The 27899-nt window shown below is 44.8% G+C and overlaps 1 protein-coding gene across 6 annotated transcripts; it reads left to right on the top strand.

Moving 5' to 3' along the window:
- Window positions 1-128: 128 nt before the first annotated feature.
- DNAJC7 (DnaJ heat shock protein family (Hsp40) member C7) lies at window positions 129-27690 on the top strand. Of its 6 annotated transcripts, XM_057714371.1 has the most exons (16): window positions 530-651; window positions 4609-4767; window positions 8629-8667; window positions 11688-11776; window positions 12823-12947; window positions 13331-13444; window positions 14102-14176; window positions 18409-18527; window positions 19206-19359; window positions 19885-20049; window positions 20858-20949; window positions 23766-23839; window positions 24199-24345; window positions 24598-24750; window positions 26858-26920; window positions 27372-27690. In XM_057714371.1, the coding sequence occupies exons 2-16, from the start codon at window positions 4739-4741 to the stop codon at window positions 27407-27409; spliced, it is 1476 nt and encodes a 491-aa protein (XP_057570354.1). In that variant the 5' UTR covers window positions 530-651; window positions 4609-4738; the 3' UTR covers window positions 27410-27690. The 6 variants fall into 6 exon arrangements, with proteins under 6 accessions (XP_057570353.1, XP_057570354.1, XP_057570357.1 ...); XM_057714374.1 differs by lacking the exons at window positions 4609-4767; window positions 8629-8667 and adding an exon at window positions 1055-1153 and having other exon boundaries at window positions 542-651; XM_057714369.1 differs by lacking the exon at window positions 4609-4767 and having other exon boundaries at window positions 546-651.
- The last annotated feature ends 209 nt before the right edge of the window (window positions 27691-27899 follow it).

Here is a 27899-nt window from a genome sequence, read left to right as displayed (position 1 = left end):
GGATGAAAGGCGCGGTGTAAAGACGCCCTGCATTCCCCTGGCTTGGTTGGGCAGGGCTTCCAGGGGCCGATGAACGCTGGGGAAACTCGATTCAAAGTGTCTCTTCTTGCCTTTCGCAAAGGGAAGCTGTGGACATAATCCAAGGTCGGGAAGGTAGTGGTACGGGGCTCTTTCTCTCTAGGGTCCTGGGTCACCGGGTCCGTACCGGATTCAGACTCCCGGAGCCTCACAGGAGACTATCTAGGATTGGCAGTTGTTATGGCAACGAAGCTCTCAGAATACTGAGGCAAGCCAAAGCCTAGAGAGGCGACACCCTCCCCTACCCCCTTTCCGACCTACGGGTAAAGTGGCGCCCCCTACGCACAAGAACCGTCCTTGGGCCCCCGCCCCGGCGCGGAGACCACCCTGGACCTCCGAGGGCGGGAGGCCGCTCTGGCCCCAAGCAGGACCTCTCGCTGGTAGACGGGCCCGAGGGAGCCCCTCTGGGCGCAGAGCCGCAGAGCTGCTCGATGCTCCGACCGGAAGTACTCTGCACCGCCGGCCTCCCACCCGGCTCTCTGGTCCCGGCGGTAAGATGGCGGCTGCCGCGGAGTGCGATGTGGTAATGGCGGCGACCGAGCCAGAGCTGCAAGACGACGAGGAAGCGAAGAGGTAACCGGGTGGCAGGATAGGGGAAAGGGCGAGCTTTAGCTCCATGGCTCCAGGAAGCCTGTCCTTATGGTGGTGCAGCCCCTATAGATGCGATGCCCCGCCCTCCGAGACCCCCCCCCTCGCCCCGCATTTGCGGTCGAGTCCGGATGGACCCCCTGAAGGGGCGCTCTCGGAGGTTTGCCTTCCCTGTTTCCCTGCAGAGAGGAAGGTCGTCCTTATTGCAGAGGCCGGGTCTCTGAGAGGTTCTCGGAGGTCTGTTGCGAGGGGGGGGAGGCGGCGCGGCGATGATGACGCCTTCTTACATCGTCCCCGACCCCTTCCTTCTCTTGTTAACTTCTGTGCCTTGTTGTCTGTCAGCCCTTTGCATCTCTAAAGGCCTTGCTTTCCTCTTTTTATACCCCAGCAGCGAGCAGTACTCTGGGCCCGAGGTGATTGTGTGTCTCCGTTGTTGACCTGGTGGCCCCTCGGTTACCCCAGAAGTAAAGGTGATCGAGAAAGTAGGGTGAGGAGTTTTGTCTCATGCTCTGCACGTCGAACCCTCTTCCTCCACCCTTTCTAAGGTCCTCATTCTTCCCAGGGCTGTTTCTTAAGTTAAGCAGCAAGGAGGAGGGCAGCTGCTTGGGCGCTGTTGGCGCTGCTGGGCAGCCGCAGTGGCTCGAGATTGCCAGTCCGGACTAGCCAAGGGAGCTGCTGAGTGAGTGGTTTTCGAGAACACTCTGGATTTTGGCTACAGCTAAGGCAGGTTATTGGAAGTGGGGTTGGAACACTGTTGTGGGTAGTCATACTTGTCCTGATTCTGAAGCAGAATTAGCGAAAAGGTTCTGGAAGTTTGGGGCCCTGTCCTTATCAGCCTCGGGTTAATTGACTACAGTTCCCTCAGTCTCCTTTCCGCATATTTCATGTCTTTCAACCAAGCCCATTATGGCTTCAGTCTGGATGATTGGAGGTGGTGATTAGTTCATGAGATCTGAAATCAGGATTCCGAGGTTTTTTTTTCTTTCTTTTTTTCTTTTTTTATTTTTTTAATTAATTAATTAATTAATTAATTTTTTTGGGGGGTACACCAGGTTCAATCATCCGTTTTTATACACATATCCCCATCTTCCCTCCCTTCCTTGACGCCCCCCCCCCAAGCCCCCCCCACCCTCCCCGCCCCAGTCCTCAAAGGCATCTTCCATCCTCGAGTTGGACTCCCTTAACTATCCAGATTTGAAACATAAGAGGTACTCAAGGAGGCAGAATGAATAGTTATCAAGGTTAAGGGTAGTTACTGCAGTCAGTGTCCCAAGTTCCTGACCTGTTGGGAGCTGAGAGCCTTGACAAAGTGTAGTAGGTACCTGGGATACCAGAGAAGGCAGGAAACCAGAGTCTAGTCTCTCTCTGTTCATGGTTTTGAGTTTTCACAAACCAGTTCTTTCCAGGTATTTAGAATTAAGCATCACTAGCATCCTTAACGAACTACAAAATGGGAGGCAAAACTCCCCCAATACAGGCAGAACTTAAATTAATTGTAGGGATTTACTTTGTGTTTGAAAAGAGTTCATTGGTTCTTTGTGCCATAAATAGGGAGTTGGGGTATATGTAATTTGAAATAAACTCACCCTACTCAGTGTATATCTCTGATGTAGGCACTGTCCCTAATTTGAGTTTCACGTCCAAGCCCCTGTGTAAAGCAAATCCTTTTCCTTAAAAAAATTAAAAAAAAAAATCACAGTCTTAGAGGGTGTTCTATCCAAAAAGACATAGAACAAGTGATGCTGTAATGGGACCACATCACACACAAAAAAACATGCAGTATTTGGTAGCAGTAAGCATAATAAGGGAGGGTGTTGACTTATATGTTAACTGCCTTATTTCATGGAGTTTAAGATGTCATTGATTGTAAAACGCACGATTGTTTTATCTATCACAAAGAAAAAAAACTGTAACATGAAAAAATGCATTGTTATGAAATAAGACTTGTATGTTAAACATACTTATATAGATCATCTTTTTCAGACATGAGATATGTTTGTTGTTACCACTTATGTGAAAAAAAATCTAAAGGAAAATATAGTGAAATAAACAAAAATATCCCAGTTTGACTTTCCACCATAAAAGGCATCCTTAGAAGGATGAATATTGGGCTCTGTTAGTAAGAAAAAGCCTTGTTTACATGTAGCTTTCCAATGCTGAAAATGGAGTGGGGACTTAGAAGTTTTGGAGGAAGATTGTTTTGCATTTTTCACATATCTGAAATCCTCCTGTGTAGCCACAGCAGAGGGCAGGGATAGGCACGTCTCTTACAAATGCCCTTTACTAACTGACTTGGTTAGTTACTCAGCCAAGTTCCTGTCTCTTGTTACAGTCCTACTCCCAAGTCAGTTGGGGACACGGGAGTAGATGGGTCTCTTGGGTTGTTTTTGTAAAGTCCAGCAAGGAGTCCTTCCTTGCATCGTGGCCCAGGGGCATCCTGCTGCTGCTGCTGCTAAATTGTCACAGTCCCACAGGGGCAAAGTGAGAGGGAGCTTTCAAGACCTTGGCCCTCATGGTTGTAGCATTTTAAATGGCTACATGTTTATTTCCTTAGCTTTAGAGTCCCTGGAGAGAAAGAAATGGACTTCAGTTTTTTCGCTTGTCACTCTGGACAAAGTTCTTTTTCCCTCATAGCAGCTGAGAGGCTAAAATAAAAGACATGTTAGTTGGCACTCCGAAATAGATCATGGTTCTGGACGTGAAGATTATTATTTCTCTTTGCCCACCAGAGCAAATAAAGCTACTTGGGGAGCCAGAGGACTAAATTTCTGAGGTTTTACATTTCAGCTAATTTAAGGCCTTACATTTCCCTGGTAAGTTGCTGACTGTTTTCCCTAATATGTGAATGCCTGCCTTGAGTGAAGGCTCTCTGGTCATATTTCCTGCACTGGGGGGCGGTTTGGCCTCTGTAGGTGGTCTTTATTATGGTAAAACCAAAGCATTTCAAGGTGCTCATCAACAGAGGAAGCACGTCCATGTCTCAGCAGAGACCTGGCGTGACTGGGCAGTGAGGGCTGAAAGAACCAACGGGCGCCCTTGACTTAGGAGCCAGGGCATGCTTACCTGATTTTTTAGGCTGAGAATCTGCACTTCGCAGTATCTGTTTTCCTGATGGAGGCAAGCAAGAACAATTATTATTAGGCCCTTTCTTAATACTTAGGTGTTGTAAACTCTTCGGGGATTTTGCCTTTTATTTCTCTACACATATTGTTGGTGGGGAGCACTGAACCCTGAATCCATATCCCAGAGTCTGCTGTCCTTGCTGTTCACTGCAGCTTCTTGGGGGTGTTTTGGAGTTTGTGGGCTTAACTGCAGGGCTTGTGGGGGCGCCTTTCCCCCTTCTTCCCCACTCTGTTTCAAATTCTTAGGTTTTTGTCCCCCTAAACTTTCTCTTGAAGTTCCAGGGCAGGCAGCTAGACAAAGCCTGCAAGCTGAATGGGAATTTGTCTTTGACCTTAAGCCCAAATCAGTGAGAAACACTGCTCTCAGCCTTCACTTTCATTTTGGTCAGAGATGAAGAGATGGGACGTGTGACAAATAAGTCGTGGTTAAGGAAGGGATAAACCTAGGAATACAGAATCCTGAATACCAACAAATTACTGATTGAACCCTGATATTAACAAGGGGCACAGTTGTTGAATAATCATCACTGGAGCAAAGGTGGAGTACGGAGGAAGGGTCTCTCTGTTCATTGCTGCTTTAATTCAGATCCACGTGTTAACTGAAGCCAGGTAAATTGAGCAATTTTAATAAAATGTTGGGCCAAGTGAGTGGCAGTTGCTCTAGTGTCTAGTTCATTCCCAACGACCAGAACTCTGATTGGCTTAAAGCCCAGCCTTGTACATTCCAGCCAATCAGGGGTTGGTTTAGTCATTGAAGCTAGTATTTTTAAAGTTTTTAAAAGCTGCCTACTGGGCACTTGCCTTTGCTTTCTTTCTCTAGGACTTTAGAAGATTGGAGAACAGTGGTCGGTGGCTGCCTGGGTGCCTTGTGGTCTGACGCAAAGTCCCTCTGAGAGCCCATTCCTCCCTTACTCCACTCATGTTTGGTCCCCTTTCTCCAGTGCTGAGTGATGTGGAAGTTACTTAGAGGTCGTTCCAGGTATTCTTTTAAACTGTCTGAATTTCATAAGTAAGAACAGGATTCAGCATACAAGTTTTTCCAGCAGTCTGTTCATTTTATTGGATTGACAGCTTTTTTTTCCCCCGTGCAGATCAAAACAGCAGTTTCTATGTTTTAGCCCATCATGGCAGGGGTATGAGTGAGTGATGCTTTCGAGAATGGTAATACGAGCAGGAATATTTGACTTTCAGAGTCTGATTCTGAGACCTAATAGTCTACTGGCCTATGACTTTGTGTGGGGAGGCCAGATTGTCAGATAAGCAGAGTGTTAACTGTCTCTTCTGATTCTAATATTAGGCTTTTGAGGAGGGTGTGTGAGGTAATCAGGGCCCTCTTCTATTGGAGTTTCCGTCCTGAGAATTCTTCCTCAAGCAGTTTGCTCTGAGATAGACAAACACCTGATGAACTAAAGAACCAAGAAAACTTGAGAAGCAAAATAACAGTTGACAATGTAGACTCCCGACTCTGGTTCCCATCTCCACCCCCACCCCCTGCCAAAAAAAAACCAGAACAGAACTCAGCAGCCTTTTTCGTAATCATAGTCCCTCAGTTCTAGATTTTTTTTTTTTTTTTTTGGCCACACCATACTGCTCCTTCCCTGATCTTAGTTCCCTGACTAGGGATTGAACCTGGGTCGTCAGCTGTGAAAGCAGAGTCCTAACCACTGGACAGCCAGGGAGTTCCCCAGTTCTAGATTTTTGATGAGTGTTAGTGTCCCCATGAGGATAGTGGGAGATGTCACAGAATGGGAAACCAAGGGATAGAAAATGGTGGGTTTGGGCAGATATTATGAAAACAAGTCTCTGGCTAATGCCGAAAAGCCAGTGACTTGTGTCCTCAGAGTCGCTTCTGAGAGGCTTATTTCTCAGGATCAGCTTTATGGTTGGGTCTCCTGTGTCCAGGGGTGAATGATGCCACATTCACCCCTGGGCACAGGATTGGTAGGTAGATGCCACAGATTGTGACATCGCTCATTTAAGGAACTAGCATACATTTTTTTTTTTAACACAGCTGAAGTCACTATTTCCGGGTGAACACCCTTCTGCCTGCAGTGATGGAATTTCCATCTGGTTTGATTGATTGCTTCCTCTTTTTCCGCCTTGAATAAGACATAGTCAACTCCAGTGCGTTGCCTGGTGTCCTTCCCTGCTTGAGCAGTAGAGAGTGCTGCTGCCTTTTGTAGTCTGTGTCTGTGACTGCACTTGGCTTCTCTTGGTCCTTCTGGCTCTGCCCCTGTTGAGATTCCCTGAGAGTCCAGACAGGACAGTTTGGTATATTTTTTTCATCTTCAGCTCCTTCTCTTTTGGGGGGAAGGGTGGGTGTGTTAACTGGGCTTTTAAGTGAAAGCAGAAGCTGTCTGTTCTGTAGGAAGTTGGGTAAAGGAAGCTGGGTATCCCACCCTTACCAGCAGGTAGCAGTTGGATAGAGCCCGTCCTCTGTTTTCTGTGGACCTTTATGAAGCCTTTATTTTCTCTCAGCATGTAGCGCCTTGCATTTAGCGAACGCTGTATCTGTGGAATTGTTCCAGTCATATATGGCTTCCACATATCCATGTGAAACCTAAATTGTTAGATTAAAGGATAAAAAAGAAATCGAATAGTATGCATTTGATAAGGTGGAGTAAATGTTAGGCTTCTGGGCTCCTGTTACTTTACTCTTTCATGAGGGTCAGAGCGAGTACAACATGAAACAGGCCCTGTGGCATGCCTTTGGGGACAAGAGGTCTCGTACTGTGGGAAGGAGGAAGGAATTTCTACTCAGGCTGGCCAGGATCCCATAAATTCTGAAGGGTGGAGGGCATTTCTAGATCAACGGACAACTAGTGAATTTGACTGAATAAAAGAAACTGGTGCAACAGTTGTAGAGTAAGGGTGATATTGTGGAAGTAGTAAATATTACAGGAAGGCGTAAAGGATACTTGACTCATTGGCAGTATGAAGTATCTATTGTTAAAAGCCTGAGGGTGAAAAAAGGAAAGATATCTTTTTTTAAAGTTCTTCCTGCCAGTAAAATAGTCTCCAGGTCAGAGGCCCCTAAATACTCCTCTGCTCTAACAAGAAATCATTTTGTCCAGAGTTGTGATTTCAGCAAAACTATATTCTCCTTCCTCTTCTGGAGTAGCAGGATACATCAAGAAAATGCAAAGAAAAAGAAAAAAAAAGACCTCATTCAAGCTGCTACATCTGTTTTGATTTAAGCTGTTATTAATGGCTATTGGAAGAGCAGAACTTTATTAAAAATACATTATCTAGCCAAATAATTTGAAATAAATAAGAGCACACTGTGGTTCACACCCCCCTCACCCTTGGTCACTGAGAAATCTAGTCAGTATTTCCTCAGTTGCAAATATAGAATAGTGAAGCCATGCTAATCTTTATTTTTCATGCAGTGGAGTATAATAAATTTTAAAATGATACATTACAAATACACATGTGAAGTAATTCCATAGAGACCCCAGTCACGTTGAGAGGTTTTTAAAAGAAATTGCTTACCAGTGAATCCTGCGTTAGTGAGAGCTGAGTAAAGTTTCTAAATACCTCTTAATTTCCAGAAGATAGACTAGTTGGCCTAAGGCAAAGATATTGCTTAAGTGTTCAACTTGGAAGTATTTAAAGAGAAAGTGGAAGTTTTTAAGAGCATCTAATTTGGGGCACATTACAGTTTCAACTTTGGTGTTTTAATGTGTTTTAATGTGCAAAGTTTTGGCTGGTGATCATGAGCCCAGGTTGTCTGATGTGATCACATGATGCTGAGCCCTGCTAAGACCTGTGCGGTGCCGGGTGATTCCCTTGGTAGTGTTTGTTGAGGTAATTAGTGTCTGTGATGAATGAGTGCTAAATTGGGAGAGAGAGAATGGAACTGCGCGATCAGAGGATATACAGATTTTTAATGCACATGTAGTGTTAGAAGAGCAGGTTTTCATACTGCTGTTTTCTGATTGATGAGGTTATTTCCGAAAAATAAAGCAATATATTTTAAAATAGCAAAGCAGAGCAAGAGTAGAATGTATTCTCCTTACCTGTCTGTCTGTCAGAGAGAAGGGTGGCCTGACACTCTGTTGCTGATCCTGTTGTGGGACACCCTCCCATCGTACATCCAAAGAGGCAGAGTTTTTGGAAAACCTTTTACTAGCTGTTTTCACAAGAATTTGTTGCTGGTTGGTAAAGTCAAAGGACTGGTCTGGTGGAGGTAGAGTCATTCCCAGCATCTTTTGGTGAATCAGAGAAGCGAAGCTTATTCTGCTTAGAGTTGATCCAAGGATTGGGTGGGGAACTGGATAAACTAGTTTTAATCTAAAAACCTTGCCACTAACAGGATCTAGTGGGGAAAACATGAGACACTAAGATTTAGGAAACCCGTGCACCCACCTGTGCCTCACTAGCTCTTCCTCTGTTGGAGGACACATTATATATACATTATCACCATCATCATGTCGGAAGGCCATTGTGAAGATCCTCACTGGAAATCTTTTGAAAATTTGAAAATGCGCTAGAGATACAGTGTCTGTTAATAGCGTCATCGGGTCAGTTATGGCCAAGTCTCTATTTTGATGTGGTGTTATATTTCAGGGTTTAGTCTGAATTTTATTTTGTGGCTGTAGAAAATAATCTGTAGTTTAGTGTAGTCCCTTTTGGAATCTGTTCCTTTTTTTTACCTGATCCAGGTGAACCCAATTAATCCTAATTCTTCCTTTCTTAGTACTGATGTGTTTTAGTTAGGTGCATGTTGTAACGTCACTTGGTTCTCAAATGAATTGACTGGCAGTGAGTGGAGTGATAGATGCCACCGCCAGATTGCCCTCAATTCCAGTGTTAACCAGCTCTTCTCCTTCTTTTCCAGTCCCACGCCTTTGACATCTCATCCTTCAGTCCCTTTGCTGTAAGGGCAACTTGAACAAGCTTCAGCCCTTTCCCAGACTCCCAGGCAGGACTTGAATGGATTTGACCCTGGAATTGTTCCTGATGCAGCCTTGTTCAGTTCTTGCTGCTGCCATGCTGGATTCCAAAGATCCACTCTTTCCTCGGCTGGTCTCGCAGGGTCAGGCCCATTGGTTAAAGCTTGTCATGTATTTGGTGGGGAGGTTCAAAATGAAGGAGGGACTCCACTTTGGGCGTTGGACCTGGAGGCAAAAAATAAGCATTCAGTCTAAAAGCACTAAGTGCCCATTGTTTAGGCAGCTGTTAATCAACCATGTTTCTATGAAAATAAGTCCTTTTCATGAGGCAGTTGTGTGGGAATAGCTAATTCTGGCCTGATGCTGTGCAGTGTGAGGTTAAAAACATGGTAACTTGTCACAACACAATTCTTCTTGTTCTTTCTGCTGTGGGCTGACTCTACATTACTCGCTTTGTTTGCTCTAGAATGGAATCTACTCACCATTTACTAAAATGAAATGCATTTCTTGGGGGAGGCGAAGTCCAGTTCACTAGGTCTTGCATCTTAAAGGGAAAGGAGCCCTACTCTCTCTATGACTAATTGTTAGAAATGTCATTTGGCTTGTTTAAATCCAGATTGCAGTTCCAGAGTTGGATTTTATACGCTGGGGCTCTTTTGTGTTTTAGTTGAAAAAAATTCATATTCTTTGTTCTTAGAGTACAGATTAATTTTTAAAGTCTTAGGCAATAGGTAGAGGTAAGCATTAGAGAGAGCTTAGCATAGTAGATAGCGCACAGCTCTGGGATCTGACAGGGGTGGGTCGACACCCTGACCTCTGGCCAGTTTTTAACCTCTAAGCCTTGATTTCTTCTGTTGAAAACTGGGAATAATGAAACTCATAAGATAATGTATGGAAAGTACCTGGCCTCAGTAATAATTACTGATTTTCCACAGAAGTCATCCTTTGCATTTTTGCTAGAAAACCAGTGCTGAAGTCATGGCCTGCACTGGAGTGAGTGTTTCAGGAAAGAAAGGGCACCCCTCTGTAGCTCTACAGATGTCCCCCCTTTGACTGACAAGCTTTATATGCTGACACAGTGTCTATCCAAGTGCCCAGATGCCTTTGATTTTCCTTAAGGATTTGTGTGGTCTTAGCCACTAGCTGACTGAATAGAAGGCTAGATCTTCTCAGGTACAGTTTGGGCCTATGGCCTCTTTTGAATTTACTACATTTCTTCATAGCGGTTTGATTCAACTTCTGACGTCCAGTGTTGGGGAAGCCCTTTCTTCAAATCTTTTGGCATGTCTGCTCTTAAAGGATAGGCTTTTCATGGTTTTGATAGTGCCTGGCTTAATTTGAAATTGTTCACCATGTAGAAAGATTGTGTTTGGTCTTACAAGTCTTGCATTTGGGGATCCTTCTTGAGAACTTTTAATAGCAGATGGCCTCATTAGAGCATTGTGATAGTTGGTGTAATAAAATTACTCAAATCCATCACAGTTCAAATCTGTCAGCATTTATAGGTCATTTCCATTTTCCTTCTTTTTTGGGTGGGGGTTGGGGCTGTGCCACCTGGCTTGCGGGATCTTAGTTCCCTGACCAGGGATCAAACTCAGTCCCCGGAGTGAAAGTACCGAGTCCTAACCGCTGGAGGGAATTCCTCCATTTTCCTTCTTCTTGCCAGCAGACTTTTCGTGTTAATAGGGCTTGCCAGGACAGTGATGGAGAATGGTGGAAAGGGAGATCACCTCAATAAAAGGAGGGCAGCTTTGCCAGTTTGTAGTTTAAAAAATGTGAGTAAAAAAATACAAATCTCCCCAATGCCAATGTCGATGGACTCAAGCTGTAAACAACGATACCATCACCAAGGTTAAGAACTGTACTTCTGTCACCACTTCAGGCAGCCCTTGAACTGGGCTTTTAGCATGTGTAGAGGACAGAAAAAGGAACAGATTCTTCCTTGTAACAGAAATGCCCAGATATTTAGTTACGTTGCAGTATTCATTTTGGTAAAGAATTGTCTTTGTCACTCAGGTTGGTCATTAGAGTGATTTTGGGTATCTTTGATAGAGGTTACAAGTTGGTTGTTCTTTAAGACTTTGTTGGTCATATATGATTTGATTCTAGTTCTTTGGTCAAGAATGTAATTCCCAATTATATATCATTGTTTCTTTTGGAAAGTACAGTTTGTCTCATGCACAGCTTCAAAAAATGGATCTTGGGGTAGGGCAAAATTTTTGATATTCATAACCTCCCCATTGGGTGGTTATACAAGGTACTAGAGGGATGGTCGAAGCGGCAGTAAGTATCCACGTAGATGTGCTGGGCAGAGAGAGCACCAGTAGGTGGGGACTTCTTAGAGCATGGCACTGGCAGCCTATAATTTGTATGTCCCTGTTGTCCAAGTTCTTGGTCTCTGCTGTCACTCAACTCTTTCCTCCATTTTAAACACCAATATGCTATGCTTTTAACACCTTTGCCACCTGCTTTTGTTCTGCTTGTCCTTCCAGTGACAAATGTGTGAGCCAGTTTTCAAGAGAATAAGTCATTAAAACTCCAAGAATATGACCTATTTCACATTGAGAAATCAGTTGCCCCGGAATGGCATTACCTATAACTGATTTTTTGTAAGTTTGCTAAAGAGGCAGAAGTTGTGACACAGTGGGAAGGAAAGAAATATAAAAATTCCATCTCTGTGAGAGAATGTCTAAATTTACCTGTCATAAGGGGAATGATTACAGGTAGGAGTAGTGAGGAAGGTCAAGCAACATGAGAGAGTTTCTTGATTTAGTTTGAATGTATCTAAGTGACAAAAACCCAGCATCTGAAGAACTTGGATTCTTTCATTAGCACCTCCTTTTGGTCCATCAGCCCATCGAACAAATCTATAAATTCCTTCAAGTATCATATTAACTTTCAGCTCAATGTGCCGGGGGCTCTAGACCAAAAGATTGCTCTCATGAGATTATAGAGGTTATTCCCTGTGTGTAGTAACATGATTTTCTTTCTCTTTCCTTTTCAGGGAAGCAGAATCTTTCAAGGAACAAGGAAATGCATACTATGCCAAGAAAGATTACAATGAAGCTTATAACTATTACACAAAAGCCATAGGTGAGAAGGAATAACAGCCAGAAAATAATTTGTCAAATACTGTTAGAAATAGCTCCTCTCTAAGAAGTAGTCTTTCTGCTTAATGGGTTGATAACTGTTACTGTGTGAACTCTTTCGGGTTTAATGACTCATGAGGGATAACTTTTTCTAGCTCAAACGGGTAGTTCTTCATTTGGCAAATTAAAGGCAATTCCAGAAATTCTAGCTAATAGGGCAAAAAGATACCCACCTAAGTGCATCTCAGCCGTTGCCAGTTAGTTTACTGTCTCAGAAAATGGCCTTTGTAGATATTAACAAGTCTTAAGTTACCTCCATGCTCAATTTGCCAGTATATTTTTTTTTTTTTTAATTTTTAATTTGTTTATTAATTTATTTTTGGCTGCATTGGGTCTTCATTGCTGTGCACAGCCTAGTTGTGGCGAGTGGGGGCTGCTCCTCGTTGTGGTGCACGGGCTTTTCATTGCAGTGGCTTCTCTGTTGCGGAGCACAGGCTCTGGAGCGCAGGCTCAGTAGTTGTGACACACGAGCTTAATTGCTCTGTGGCACGTGGGATCTTCCCGGACCAGGGCTCGAACCCGTGTCCCCTGCATTGGCAGGTGGATTCTTAACCACTGCGCCACCTGGGAAGTCCCTGCCAGTATATTTTAATTCCATGTCAGCATTTTTCTCACCTAACATGTTTACAGGCTCCCCACCCACAACTCAACAAATGCAAATTCATTTTCATGTTTTATTACATAAAATGCAAATCATTAAGAAGATAAACATGCTAACCCCCACCCCTAAAGGATCATCAGTGCACTTGAAAGCTAAGTGTAAATTATTTTAAAATAACTTTCCTTTGTAAGTTCATTGCATGATTGCTGCTTTCCATTTGTACCAAGTGGTCAAAAATTTGGCCGTGGCCTCTTAAAGAGAGCATGTCAGCATTCCTGTTATAGTTTGATTGCCTTGATATATTGCCTGTGTGAGGGAGACGGCCCCTGAGTTTTTGAAGCAGCGACCCATGCTAAACTTTGTTTACATTTCTTCTGCCTTTCCTGTAGATACGTGTCCTAAAAATGCTAGCTATTATGGGAATCGAGCCGCCACCTTGATGATGCTTGGAAAGTTCCGGGAAGCTCTTGGAGACGCACAGCAGTCAGTGAGGTTGGATGACAGTTTCGTCCGGGTATGTAATAGGGCTGTTGGGGACTGAGTTGCTGTAGTTGAGTTCCTCTAGCCCAGGGTTCCTCAGTTTTGACACTGTTAACGTTTTGGGCTAGGTAATTCTTTATTGTGGGGGGCTCTCCTGTGCATTGTAGGATGTTTTCAGCAGATCCCTGGCCTTTAACCACTAGACAGGAGTAGCACCCTCCTCCCTTCCCAGTTGTGACAACCAAAAATATCTCTAACGGTGCTGAAGGTCGCATGGAGGGCAGAATCACCCCTGGTTGAGAACTGCCGCTCCAGCCATTTTCATCCCTTGTTGGTTTTGTGTGGGTGTTGCTGCTGTTGATTTCTCTCTGCTTGGCCAGTCATATTCCTTTTCTTCCCTCTTTGTGTTTCTTCTAGGGACATCTACGGGAGGGCAAATGCCACCTATCTCTAGGGAATGCCATGGCAGCATGTCGTAGTTTCCAGAGAGCCCTAGAACTGGATCACAGAAACGCTCAGGCACAGCAGGAGGTATGGGTCTGGTTCTGTCTGTATCAGAAGAAATAGGGTGGTGCATCTGGGAGGAATCGTGACTTGAGAATCAGAATTGAGATCTTGTCTCACTTCTGCCATCAGCCACCCGGGGGTGACTGTGTGCAAGTATCATAGTCTCGCTGAGCCTCAGCTTCCTTATCTGTAAAAGGAGTTTTGAATATGATTTACAGCTTTGGAAATCTGTGAAATTTGGAGGGTTTCTGAGATGGCTTGGGGTGAGTGGGCAGATGCGTCAAGGAGCTGATTTGAGTGAGGTGAAAACATTTGAGTGAATTCAGATCCTGATTAAATTGGTAGCAGCTAAAACATGTTTTAGTTGCATCTTTGCGTGTATGCAGTGTACTCCTGGATGCACTATAGTGAGAGTCTCACTAAACCCTTGACCGTGCCTTTTATTTTTATGTATCATGTCATGGCTCTTCTGTTTCTGACTTTAAATTCAAACTGAGGGTGAAGGTTGGGCCTTAACCTTTCTGTTAAGGAGTCTTGGCTACATCTTCACCAAATTGATTTGTGAAAAGTCTATGGTTCTGATTTTCTTGAAATAACACATTCATCGAGGCCTTGTTGGGTTTTGTGGTTGTTGAATCTACAGCTTCATTAAAACTCTCATGTATGATTTTTCTGATATAGTTCAAGAATGCTAATGCAGTCATAGAATATGAGAAAATAGCAGAAACGGATTTTGAGAAGCGGGATTTTCGGAAGGTAAAGTACAGCTAACTATGAGGAAGTCTCATCTACACTTTTCTCACAGTGCTCTGTGTGTGTGTGTGTGTTTGGGGTAATTGGAGGAGTAGTATGGTACAGAAAAGCTAGAATAGTAAATTACCAGTTTAATTTGGCATTGACCTTTTTTCCTCCGTTTTTTTTTAAAAGACTTTTATTGTTTTTAGAACAGTTTTAGGTGTACAGCCAGATTGAGAGGGGAGTACAGAGATTTCCCACATATGCCCTGCCCCACACATGCATAGCCTCCCCATTATCAACATTCCCCAGAGGGGAATTCCAGAGGTACATTTGTTACAACCAAGTTTTTGGCAATTATGAATAAAGCTGCTCTAGACATCTGTGTGCAGGTTTTTGTTGTGGGTATAACTTTCAACTATTTTGGGTTAATACCAAGAAGCACAGTTGCTGGATCTGTGGTAAAAGTATGTTATGTTTTGCAAGAAACGACCAGACTGTTCAGAAGTGGCTGTATCATTCTACACTCCCACCAACAATGAAAGAGTCCCTGTTGCTCCACATTAGAAAAAATTTTTTTAAGTTGCTTATTTTCTTAATTATATTTTACTTTATAATAAAAAGCAATACGAGTTTGTTACTTGAGTTTGTTCCTGCTTCTGATATAAGGTAGTAGTTAGTAGTTTGCTGGTTAGTAGAGAAAAAGCCAGTTGGAATTAAATATTAGGTTTGGATAACCCTTAGAATAATGAGAGCTAGCTTTAACACCTGCTTTGTGTGAACTAGATGGAGCTATAAATGAAAACCAGAGGCCCCTTTTACATTTTTGAATAGTGTACATAACCTGTCATCACTACCATTTTGATGTTAAGCCTTTCCACAGAAGCACACCACTGTCCTTTATGGAGCTGTGTACAGGAAGAATATATATGCCAAAGGCATTGACCTGTGTGAAACCCGGGAAAGGGATCAGAGTTCCAGCTATCTTCCTCAGTCTTGTTTGTAGTGGTTGTCCCTCATCTGAGGAATTCCTGATGCCCTTCTTTAGATAGAACCTGGGAATAGCTTTCCCTAGTGTTTCAGAAGGGGAGGTAAGTGGCCTCCAAAAGGGTTAAAAACCACTGATCAGGATCAGTTTTCAGGGTCACTTAAGTTTGTATCATCCAAGGATTGGAGTTGTCACTTCATATGTGAGAATTTGCTCAGTGCTTTCTGTCACAGGTACTCAAATGCTTGATAAAAGGGTACACTTAGGAATCATTAAGTCACAGACTGTGACAGTCTTTTATTTGGCAATATGTGATTGGCTTCTACAGAGTCCCAGCATTAACTTATTAGCATCTCTCTTCTGTCCATTGGTTTTAATAACCACAGTGTCTTTGTAGTGCAGTTCATACCTTTTGTTGTTGTTGTTGTTGTTGTTGTTGTTGTTGTGTGTGTGTTTGGAAAGCAATTCTGCCTCCTGTCACGTTTTCTGAGGTTTGCATAGGCAAAAGCTTTGTCTCGAAAGGCGGTCTTTTGGGTTTCTTTTCTTTCTTGCCCACCCTGGAGCCAGAATCCCCAGTTTGTGACAGAATCCTCTGTTTGTGACATCCCAGCCCCCCCCACTGTAGTTCATGGTGATGTCACAAATGAAGAATTATGATCCTGGCAGGGGAAACAGATGAACTTGGAAGAAACAAAGATCTTCTTTGCCTGCAGCTGTCCATAGTCATAGGGAGCTGGGGGTGGGACGTGAAGCGCTGAGGCTCCAACTGACACTCCCCTGCATGAGCTGAACCGTCTCAGTACGGAACCTCTCAGAGTCATCAGGGTGTGGCTGCTTACATTTTGACTGACTGCTGTCCCCCCATTTCTTTTTCTGTTTAAGGAGGGGAAAACTAGCCCCATGACTACCCTACTCAATACCTGCATTTTCATATTGTCCAGAACATAACCTGTGCCATTCAAGGAAAGGCGTCTCCGTCACTGCTCTGTTGACACTGCGGAAAGTGTTCCCAGCGCAACAGCTCATGGTGTCTCCCTTTATTTTTAAATTTAAATATTTGAATAGGTGCTATTCTTGGTTCAAAAGCTAGAAAGTATAAACAAATACTCAGTGATAAGTACTCCCTCAAACTTGTCTTCTGTCTGCTTATTTCTCACCCCTTGGGTAACCACTGTTCTTATTCTATTTTCTGCCACAGTTTTCTGCATAAATATGCAAATACAAAAATAGATATTTTTTTTTTTTTGGCCGCTCCTCGTGGTTTGCAGGATCTTCGTTCCCTGACCAGGCCTTGAACCCGGGCCCTGGCAGTGAAAATGTTGAGTCCTAACCACTGGACAACCAGGGAATTCCCAACAAATACAAATACAGATTCTTAATTTTCTTTCTTCCTTCCTTTTTTTTTTTTTTTTGCATGAAAGGTAATAACACCATGCAAAGTTCTGTATCTTTTTTTTTTTTCCCACTTAGTAGGCCTTGGAGGTCTTTCTGTATTAATATATGGAGAGCTTCTTCATTCTATTTTAGATCCACATAGTGTTCTTTTTTTTTTTAATTAATTTAATTTTTTGACTGCGTTGGGTCTTTGATGCTGTGTGCGGGCTCTGTCTAGTTGTGGCAAGCAGGGGCTTCTCTTTGTTGCGGTGCATGGGCTTCTCGTTGCAGTGGTTTCTCTTGTGGAGCACGGGCTTCAGTAGCGGCACATAGGCTCAGTAGTTGTGGCTCTCGGGCTCTAGAGCGCAGGCTCAGTAGGACCAGGGCTCGAACCCATGTCTCCTGCATTGGCAGGCGGATTCTTAATCAGTGCACCACCAGGGAAGCCCCCACATAGTGTTCTATAGTATGATTGTCTACATTACCTAACTAGTCTCCTGTTGATGGAGTTTGAGTTATTTCTGCTTCTGAGTTTCAGACTTCATCTCTTCCTGATCCCCATGACCAGATTCTTAGAGGGAATGTATGTTCCTTAACTCCAGATTTCTCTGTTGGGTCAGTTATTCTTGGAGGAAAATATGAGTCAGCAAGGATCTCCCGCGAATAGCAGATAAACCAAAAGTGAGAGCTCAGAGAACAAACTCAGAAAAAATGGAAATATATGGAGAGCCTTTATGAAGCTGGATAACTGAAATAATCTCAGCTGTGTGTGTGTGTGTGTGTGTGTGTGTGTGTGTGAGTGAGAAAGAGAAACTTTTTGGTTTGGATAGCAATGTGTTAGGTATAGTTTAGGACTATTGAAAATAAACTACTTTATTGGATATTTCTGTACTAAAGTGGAAGTGGAAGAGTTGCCACCAGGGCACGCAGTGAGACGTGAGGCTCCTGCCACAGGAAGGAGGGAGCTGTGAGCAATTTCAGTAATTCAGGGAGCAGAGATTCTTTATCAGGGCCTTTTTGGTATTCTTTGTCTTACTCGGCTAACATGATGAATTATGCAAAGTAGCAGATAATAGTGTTTCTAGGGCTTCCGTGGTGGGGCAGTGGTTAAGAATCCGCCTGCCAATGCAGAGAACACAGGTTTGATCCCTGGTCCGGGAAGATTCCACATGCCTCGGAGCAACTAAGTCCGTGTGCCACAACTATTGAGCCTGTGCTCTAGAGCCTGTGAGCCACAACTGTTGAGCCCATGTGCCACAACTGCTGAAGCCCATGCTCCTCAGTAAGAGAAGCCACGGCAATGAGGAGCCTGCGCACCACAATGAAGAGTAGCCCCAGCTCACCGCAACTAAAGAAAGCCCGTGCACAGCAACAAAGACCCAACACAGCGAATAAAATTTAAAAAAAAAATAGTGTTTGCACTAGGAGAATGTGAGTTTTGGCCACAGTCACTGTCATTATGATTCCCTGTGGAGGCACCTGAGCATAGTGATTAAGGTTATAGGCTCTGGAGTCTTTGAGTCTAAGATCAAATTCTGTTCCTATTTGATCCAAGGTTCAAGCTGTGGTGACCTTGAACAAGTTACTTAATCTCTCTACTTTAGATTTTTTCCTCAGTAAAATAAGGGTAATGATATTACCTACTTCAGAAAATTGTTGTGAGCATTAAGTGGGTTAGTAGGTAACGTACTCAGTAACTGTTTGCCGCCATCTTTATCATCTAGATCAGCTGCTCTCCTCATTTCAGTGGTTTAATCAGATAAATTAGGTATATTCTTAAATTCTAGTATTACTTCCCTTTGAATCTGTCTGTTGCCTGTGACCAAACTAAAGTGAAGACATTTCTGGAGTCCAAGATGAAGAATCTTACTTGGTTTCTTCTTCCCCATAGGTTGTTTTCTGCATGGACCGTGCCCTAGAATATGCCCCTGCCTGCCATCGCTTCAAAATCCTCAAAGCAGAATGTTTAGCAATGCTGGGTCGTTATCCAGAAGCACAGTCTGTGGCCAGGTATAAAGTCAGGCCAGTTTTGCACTGAAATGCCAGATTCCACTGGATAGATGCTGTCTGGCAGCTCTCTACAACAGGATTTAACATATGGTCCTGTAGGTCGGCCAGCCAGGGTGATCAGACCTTCCTGGGACTTAAGGCCAAAAGTTAGTTGGTCTGAAAACCCAAGGGTATTATATAGGAGTTCAGTAGATACTTGAGCTGTATGTGAAAGAACAGATAGGTGAATTTTTCGTGTTTCTGTTTTTTAAATGTTCTTTCTGCTCAAGGGGTTTGCAGACTATAAAGGGCAGGATAGTAAACATTTTGTGCTTTGCAGTTCTCTGTTAACAGTGCAGCTCTGTCACTGTAGTATAAAAGCAGCCACAGAGAATAGATAAACGAGTGGTATGGCAGGGTTTCAATACAACTTTATTTACAAAACCAGCAGCAGGTAGGATTTGACCCTGTGGGCTGTATTTGCCAACCCCTGTTCTAATAAAGATTGTGAGACACAAGTATATAAGAATAGATACAGGTGATTTCTTTGGGGACAGTTTGGGAAGAGTTCTTGGGAATCTGTCTACCTTTGGATACTTCCCACATTAGACATGTGGTCGAGAAAAAGCTGGCCAAAGGATAGTAATGGTGGGGGAGATCCAAACCACAGCTGAATGTGCCCCTTTCTGGCCGTTGCAGTGACATTTTACGAATGGATTCCACCAATGCCGACGCTCTGTATGTACGAGGTCTTTGCCTTTATTATGAAGATTGTATTGAGAAGGCGGTTCAGTTTTTTGTACAAGCTCTCAGGATGGCTCCTGACCATGAGAAAGCCTGCGTTGCTTGCCGAGTAAGTTCTAGGCACCAGATCTGGGTAGGAGACAAAGCTTCCTTTTTGAGCCGTTAAGGGAGTTAGGGTGGAAGGTTTTAGAATCACAGGGAATGTGATAACTCTTCTTCCCGCCTTGCCAGGATGCTTGGTCCTTTCATTAGAAATTATTTCAGGACAACTTTTATTTGCCTAAAGGTAAATGTGATCATATAGGGTCAGATCCTTTTAATATCTAAGTGTGTTTTGTTTTCTTCCTTCAGTGAAGAAAAGATAGTAATGCTTATCTTGGGGAGTGAAGGTAAATCCTGGGTAACACAGGTCTCACTGGTATTCTTTTCTAAATCCTGGTTTCCCCTGTCCACTCTGTAGGAAGCACCAGTGAGCAACAAATAGCCCAGGTGGTGGGGTTGGGCAGGGTGGCCCCAGGGAGCTGTGTGACGCTAAACTGCTGAGAGCTAAGAAATTGAAAATAGACTCTGGCCTCTCTCTGCAATGGTCTAAGGCTTTCTGGATGAACTGACCTCCCCTTGCTTTTCTCTGTAGAATGCCAAAGCACTTAAAGCAAAGAAAGAAGATGGGAATAAAGCATTTAAAGAAGGAAATTACAAGCTAGCATATGAACTGTACACAGAAGCCCTGGGGATAGACCCCAATAATATAAAAACAAATGCTAAACTCTACTGTAATCGGGGTACGGTTAATTCCAAGGTAAGCACTTGTTCTGGGGCTTGGGGCCTATGGATATTTTTAAGGGCCAACAAAGAGGTCTTGGGAAATTTGCCCAATGAATGTCAGCCAGATGAGAAGAGAAAAGGTTGATATTTCAACTTGTTAGGAACTTCCTTCTGAGGAATTTCGGGGCACTTGAGGGACAATTTTGAAAGATGTTTCCACCTTTTCTTCTTTAAGCTTCTTTTCTCTAGTAAAAGAATGGCTAGAGGCTTTAGGACAATTTTTAAAGCAAGTATTGCTTCTTTTTGCCTAAGCAGGTGATTATTTCTTTTTAAGGAGTGATTTGGAGGAAATTAGAGTATAAGGCAGGCTTAGTTTTTTCTCCAGTATAACTGATGGTCACCATGCTCAGTTGAAAATGTCCTAAGTGCTGTCCCACACAACCGTCAGAAACAAGAACAGGCTGCTTACTCTTGCAGAGTCCTAGTAGTTTGAAAAATTACAGTAATTCTGATCCCTCCAGTTGGCCTCTGGAAGAATAAGAGGCAGGAACGACCCTTACTCTTTCCATGTCTTGGTTGGGCACTAACCTGGAATGGTAGAGGTGGTTTATCCTTGCAGATAAGTGTGCCTGGCTTCCATCACTTAGGAAAGAAACCAGTTTTGAATTTGGTGTCCTTAGCCCTCTGAGATACTGACTCTCCCAGTGACCAAGAATGAGTGTGGCAGTTAGGGGGCCAGCACGACTGATCGATCCTCTTAGAATTTTGAAGCCATGCCCACAGCTTCTGGGCTCCCTCAGTCACCCAAGATGTGAAGTATGACTGCTCTCTCTCTCCTGAAGCTTAGGAAACTAGATGATGCAATAGAAGACTGCACAAACGCAGTGAAGCTCGATGACACTTATATAAAAGCCTACTTGAGAAGAGCTCAGTGGTAAGTTCCTCTGGTGGGTGGGGGAAGAGGGAGTTGCTGCTGGCCTTCCAGGGGGATTGTATTACGGACGATGAAGCAGACCCAGGGATGTTGTGAGGTCATTTGGTCCTTCCCCCTGCCTCTAGGTGGGATTGTTCCAGCCCTAGACTATCTTTATAGACCTCCAGCGGAGGAGATTGCACAAGCTCCCTCAGTCTCCCATGCCTGTGTCTTACGCCCCTCACGGTCAGTAAGTTTCCTCTGATGCCTGACCCAAATTCCTTTTGTTAAAGTTTAAATCCATTTCCTTTGGAGATTTTATTTTGTGTTGTACACTTTTGCTCTAACTTGGCACAGTGCTTGGCACACAGTAGGTGCTCACTCATTTAATATTTTGTGGAATGAATGTATGGTGCTTGGAAGAGGAAGAATAAGATCTCTCTTGTGATAGTTGAGAGTAGTGCCTATCCTGTACGTTCTGGGTTAGGGGAGACAGTCTTTCGATAGGAAGGGATTTAACCTGACTCGGAGTCGCAGCATTATACAGAGGCCCCCTTTCAAATATCCTTGTTTGAACGAGGTGATTTATGAGCCAGGATATGCCTGCCTAGATCGAGTGCTTAGATTTGCCTTCAGAGTCAGGTTCCTCCCCAGAGTACTTGTTCATCTTATTCTTGAACTCACTAGACTCTTGCCTCCAGACAGGAACATTAGCAAGGGGTAGGAGAGACATCTCCCCAGAATCCATCTTTTCTCATTTCAGATTATTTCCCATACAGAGAAGAAGGTCCTGTCTTTAAAGTTCCTAAAGGAAGACCTATTTGTTGTATACCAATCCTCCACCACCCCTCCCATTGCTTATCATGAAATGTCATAGCCAAAGAACAAGTGCTGTTACTGCTACGTGATGAGCCTGTAGTTCTTTAAGCTTCCCAGTCTCACCAGTAGTGCAGAGCATGGACTATTTCCCATTTAGTTTTCCCAAAATTATCCACGTTGGTAAAAAATATGAAAACTGCTCCTGTGTGTAATGCTTTTTTTAAGTGAATTTCTAAGTAGATGACTAAATCTGTCAAACAGACATACACAAAGTTATTTTACAGATTCTCTGAGACCAACTGTGTCAGTCATCTCATCTTTTCAAACCACTTGGCAGACACACATGGTAGCTTTGGAAGACAAAAGTGGAAGAGAACAGAAAATTCTGGATTCGTTAGGAGGGTAGTGGGGTGAAGGGTTATATCTTTCATATGTGTGCAGTAAACAAAAATCAGAAATTGCTTTGATCAGCTCCTTATCTTTGTGGTGGAAACAGAACTGTTCTCTGAGTGGCTCTGCAGTGAGATCCTGCCACAGAGGACCGCATGCACTGTTTGGCACAGTTGGCTGAGAACTTGGCAACAGGTTCCTCAAGCAGCTGGGATTCACAAGAAGTACTGGAGATTAGTTCAGGCCAGAGCCTTATGAGAGGTCTGACTGCTGCCCCAGTCCGCCTCAGCTCACCCCTACAGGTTGGGAGAGGCCAGACCTTTGCTGCATCTCCCATCATGGACTGCAGTTTTCCGTTTGCCCTCAAGCTTTACTTTTCTGCTTTGTCTTCAATTTAAAAAAAAAAAATTTTTTTTTAATGTAAGGCTGTCATTGAATTAAAAATAAGTGTGAAGTAAAAATGCAAATCCCAACATAAGCTTATTTAGTATATTACGTAAGGGCCTGGAAAGTCCATCAAGGCGGCTTGTTTGTTACATCATTGTATACCCAGAGCTGTCAGTTATACATATTCTGTTACTTCAGTTTATATTATTATACTCCATCCTGCAAATGGGTTCTCTGTACTCCTAGTAGCATTTGTTCCCTGCATCTGTAGGGCATTGGTTTTGTCACCATTTTTTAAAAGTCAAATCGATATGTGGCCAGAAAATCAGAGGTGCCTGAGGTGTTCGGCTTCTCTTTTGCCAGCCACACCAGTACCGCTCCCCCTGTCCTGGCCTCTAAGCCTGCTGGGGCTCTGTGATGTGTGTGAAGTGGGCTTGTGGCAGCAGTGCTAGCAGTGGCTAGCTGCACTGCGTGGACACTTGCGACCCCTCAGCTGATGGTGACTGTCTCTGGAACTCCTCCCAGAGTCTGTTTAATCGGTAGGCCAGTTTTGGAGCCGGTGATATCAGGAAAATGCCACTCTAGTTCTGTGGAAGAGACACTTAAAAGGTCTGCCAATCAGCCTGTCAAGCTGGTTTCCTCCTTTCTTCTGTGCTATTGAAATAGAAGCAAGCCTGTGTTCACAGTCTCCTTTTCTATCCCACTAACCTACATCTCTCAGATTGATTAGTCTTCATGGAAGCATTTGCCAGCAGCCACCACCTTGAACTTGATCCTTCTAGTGGCTGACTAATCCCACATCTGTCTGGATTGCAGCTGGCCCTGCATGTTTACGGCACTCTCGGTTTCAAAGCTCTTCCATATCCATTGATCTCACTGGATAATTTTTCTCCTGTGTTTCAGTCCCAAGTAATCAAGTAGGTACCTACACCATGTCTCTCCTAAGGCGATCCAGATCTCGCTGGCTCTGAGTGAAATCAAGGAACTTTCTCCCCTTGGTTGCTTTCTGCTCAGAGCAGAGTCTCACTTTGCTGGCTAGTGCAAGTGGCATGAGACCTGTCTCTGTTTTTCTTGAGGAATTGGTAGTTCATTTTTCTCGTGGCTAGCTGAAGGACCCCTGTTTCACGAAGCGTCACAACCGAAAGTGTGTATCTCTTGCTTGAGCCATGCCTCTTCCCCCAGTGCGATACTGAAGGCCATTGCTATTTATGTCGCTGTACTGCCCTGTATTTCCTTCTCAGTTACATGGACACAGAACAGTATGAAGAAGCAGTACGGGACTATGAAAAAGTATATCAGACGGAGAAAACAAAAGGTAAAGAAGTTTGAGAGCATGTTTCTCAGGGAGCTGTGTGGTCTGACTGGTAGATCCTAAAACTGGACACAGGAGTAGTTTGATTCAGGGATGAACCTGGAGCTTATTTGAAGAAGTGAACAGAGATCCTAAGAGTGGGACAAGGCACCCGTTCTCTGGTCCCCAGCCCTGTCACTTTCACTTCCTTCTCTGTGTGATGAGGCTGATGTATGAGTAGATTTTTTTAATCTCCAGAAGAAAACACCATAAATGCCTCTGATATGGTTAACAAGGCTTCTGACTCCAGAGCAGCTGGGCTGGGATCTGGTGAGGGAAGCCAGAATCAGATTTGTCCGTTGACGCTAGACGTCTTCCTCCAGAACACAAACAGCTCCTAAAAAATGCACAGCTGGAACTGAAGAAGAGTAAGAGGAAAGATTACTACAAGATTCTTGGAGTAGACAAGAATGCCTCTGAGGACGAGATCAAGAAAGCTTATCGGAAACGGGCCTTGATGCACCATCCAGGTAGAGCGGGGGGGGGGTGGGGGGGGGGGGGCGGGGAGGCTCAGTGGGAGGGGCAGGCCAGGCTGGCCGCTGCTAAAGCTCAGTCCAGCACAAAAGCCCCAGAGAGGCTCCTCAGCTGGAATAAGGTGTTGCTCAGTTCCATACCCTCCAGATTTGGGGAGTGCCAGATTCTAAAATCAGACATAATGTGGTCTTTCTCTTAAACTCTGTTTTCTTGAGACACTTGAGTTCTTCCTGTACTCCTCCCTTTAGATCGGCACAGTGGAGCCAGTGCCGAAGTTCAGAAGGAGGAGGAGAAAAAGTTCAAGGAAGTCGGAGAAGCTTTTACCATTCTCTCTGATCCCAAGAAAAAGACTCGCTATGACAGTGGACAAGACCTGGATGAAGAGGGCATGAATATGGGTGGTGAGTTGGGAGTTGGTTGGGACAGCCTGGGATGAATCTGACAGCTGTGGAATGTTAACATCTTTTTCTGAAGACACTCCAGAGGGAGAGTCTTATGTCATCAGCCAGTGATGCCCAGCAGTTTGTAAAGTGGACTCTAAGGAGTACCTGTAACCTGTGCAGTGCTGTGATGGGTGTGGAAAGTAACAAAGGTGAATCAAACAGGTTCCCTGACCTCCAGGACCCATAGTCCAGGGGTCTGCCAACTCTGGCCCACAGGCCAAGTCTCATCCCTGGTTTAATATACATGGAGTCCAGCGAGGGCAGTCAAGTGTAAAGCAGGCGCAGAGTGGGTGCTGAGGAGGTCAGCACTGGCAAGGGAGGGCTTGGATGTGCAGAAAAGCGTAGCACCTTGGGGGAACTATCAGGGGCTCGGCTAGGAGCACAGAGGGTGCTCAGGCCGCAGGGCGGTGAGAGCCACACAGCATCTGGGTCAGTCCTCAGCCGGCCATGGAGGCTACAGGCAAGAACATGGGCCTTTCCTTTTGGCTGGAAGTTCTTTTTTCCCCGGCTGCAGAGTGTTTGCTGAGTGGTATTTATGCGTCTCGCACGTTCCTGTAAGCCCTCGCAGACTGCAGTTTCCCCAGAAGACTTAGAATGAAGCAAAGCGCAGCTGTGAGCGTCATTGCTCGCTGTGAGCGTCATTGCTCGCTGTGAGCTCAGGGGAGAAAAGCAGCCCTGAACTATGCACAGCTGCCTCGGGTGCCAGCCCTTTCTCTTCCCCTGAGAAAACCTATTGGAATTTAAGAGGTTAATGATGCTATATAGGTAATCCTGACCGTGCCAGTTCAGGGGCTGGGGTGGGTGTGTTTTAAAAACCCATGTTTCGACTTCCCTGGCAGTCCAGTGGTTGGGACTCTGCACTTCCACTGCAGAGGGCATGGGTTTGATTCCTGGTCAGGGAACTGGGATCCTGCATGCCTTAAGGTGTGGCCAAAAAAAAAGAAAACCCAGGTTTATCAGTAATCAACATTGCCCTGCCCCGTTGAGAAGTTGAGAAGAGCTGTAAGCAGTCGAACGCTGTGGAAGGGATTTAAGTAGGGGAGCCATGGAGCTGATTTAGGCTCTGGAGATACATGTGTAACGACAGTGAGGAGAGCCGGTGTGGAAAGGGTGACGAGGACGGCACACATCATCACTAGACGGGGATCAGAGAGCAGTCGGGAGATGGTGTGAGAATCAGCCGGAGTTGGCTGCTGAACTTGCCAGGAGGCAGAGGACGAAGTCGAGAGTGGCTTTGGCATAGCTGACTCGATGGGACCAGTCACTGAGCTGGGGGACCCGGGAAGATGAGCAGATACACAGGCAAAGAAGAATTCACTTTTGGACACGATGTGCCTGTGGGATTGGCTGGTGGCGATAAATCCTGTGCAGCTTAGGGAGTCAGGCCGACTGGGGAGTGAGACCTGCCGTGGCCTGGTGGAGGGAGCACGGCGCTGTAGGCAGACAGGAGTTGGCAGTGTTCAGTTTTGTTGCTTTCACTGGCCACGTGATCTTGGGCACATTACCTGAGCTTCCCACTTAGGTTTTGTTGAGTATAAATTGGGAATGATATGAGGTATGCAAAGTACCCAGCACCCCGATTAGCACCTGGTAGGTGCTTAATAACCTAAAACTTTCATTGCCTGGCTTACGGTGTAGACAGAGGATGGCATCAAACACATGCAGTGAATCACAGGTCTCATTCTTATCTACAGTCTTGGTAGCACTTCAGTGATAAATTTTAACCTTTTCAGTAACAGCCCCGGCATTATAGGAAGACAGAATGTGGGGAAAGCCTTGTGTCATAAAGTGCAAATGGCATTTCCAGTTGTTGCGAAGGCCCAGCGAAGTGGGTTGAGGCAAAGAAAGCTCTCCTTTGGGACCACGCTTGGAAGGAGAAGGGGACACATCCCAGGAGTGGAATCAAGTAGTGAGATCACCTCTTGTTGGTGAAGTTTGGGGAAAGGAGGGAAGTGCTATTATCTGGGAAAGCTTTGGAGACCCATTCTCTCTTAAGTTCCTCTTTAGACACTTCTAATTTTTTTACTTATTTGTGCCTTTCTTTGTTTTTCACTTTGCTCCACAGATTTTGATGCAAACAATATCTTCAAGGCATTCTTTGGCGGTCCTGGGGGCTTCAGCTTTGAAGGTGGGTGTGCCTGAGTTCCCAGACCACAAGCCAACACAGGGACTCCCCAGTTAGGCAGCACTTTGAGAGTCAGAGGGGCCTATCAGTGGAGGCAGCAGAATTCTCATCTAGCAGGACATGTACCCACTCAGGTGCTGCTGAGGATGGAGGAGGGGTTCGCGGGCACACCTGGCCTAGGGAGCATTAGTGCCACAACTGCATGGGGCCGGGAGGCGTCTCCAAGCTGCTTGGTACCAGAGCTTCTTTGCAAGAGTGCAGGTGTTAGAACTGTTACACATACAACCCGCTCACATGCTCCCTCCTACACCCTAGGGCCCAGCCTGTTTGATACCCTTAGAGGTTTTTCTGTTTAAGTTTGAAGCAGCCCTTGAAGAGTCTCCGTAATCAGGGCAAAGTGCTCTTCCGCAGAAAACTCTCAGAGCCAGCTAACAAGCTCTTCTCTTCCCTATAGCATCTGGTCCAGGAAATTTCTTTTTTCAATTTGGCTAATGAAAGGAAACCATCCAGAACCCAGAAAAGGCAGACTTGCTCAGTTTAACCTCGAATGTGGACACAATTCACCTCCTCCCTTCATCATGTCTCCACGTACTTAGAGCAGTTTTGTTTTTTCAATTGGATACCCTGTGTCTGTGTGAGTGGGGTGAAGGAAAGGAAGCCAGCGCCGAAGACTGCGGGTAGGGGAGGGAGGTGGGGGGTGGACAGGGCAGCTTGTGAATTTTTGTTTTACTGTTTAACTTTATTAAAAAAGAAAAAAAATTAAGAGAATAAAATGTTTTGACCCTTTCTGGCACTTTGCTCTGGCAGCTGCTTTCTGTCACTCCAGAGTCAGTGGCCCAGTGCTGAGGCCCCAGCGCGGACTTTAGACTCAGCAAGCCACCCCACAAGGGGTGGGGCAGGTGGGGTGCTGGCTGTCCCCCCAGACCTGTTTAGCACATGAGTGCTGAGCAGGCCCTGGGGATGCTGCCATGCCCAGCCTGAT

The sequence above is a fragment of the Hippopotamus amphibius genome, chromosome 17 (genome assembly GCF_030028045.1).
Source record: "Hippopotamus amphibius kiboko isolate mHipAmp2 chromosome 17, mHipAmp2.hap2, whole genome shotgun sequence".
Taxonomy (NCBI): Eukaryota; Metazoa; Chordata; class Mammalia; order Artiodactyla; family Hippopotamidae; genus Hippopotamus; species Hippopotamus amphibius.
This window is presented reverse-complemented; position numbering and strand designations above follow the sequence as displayed.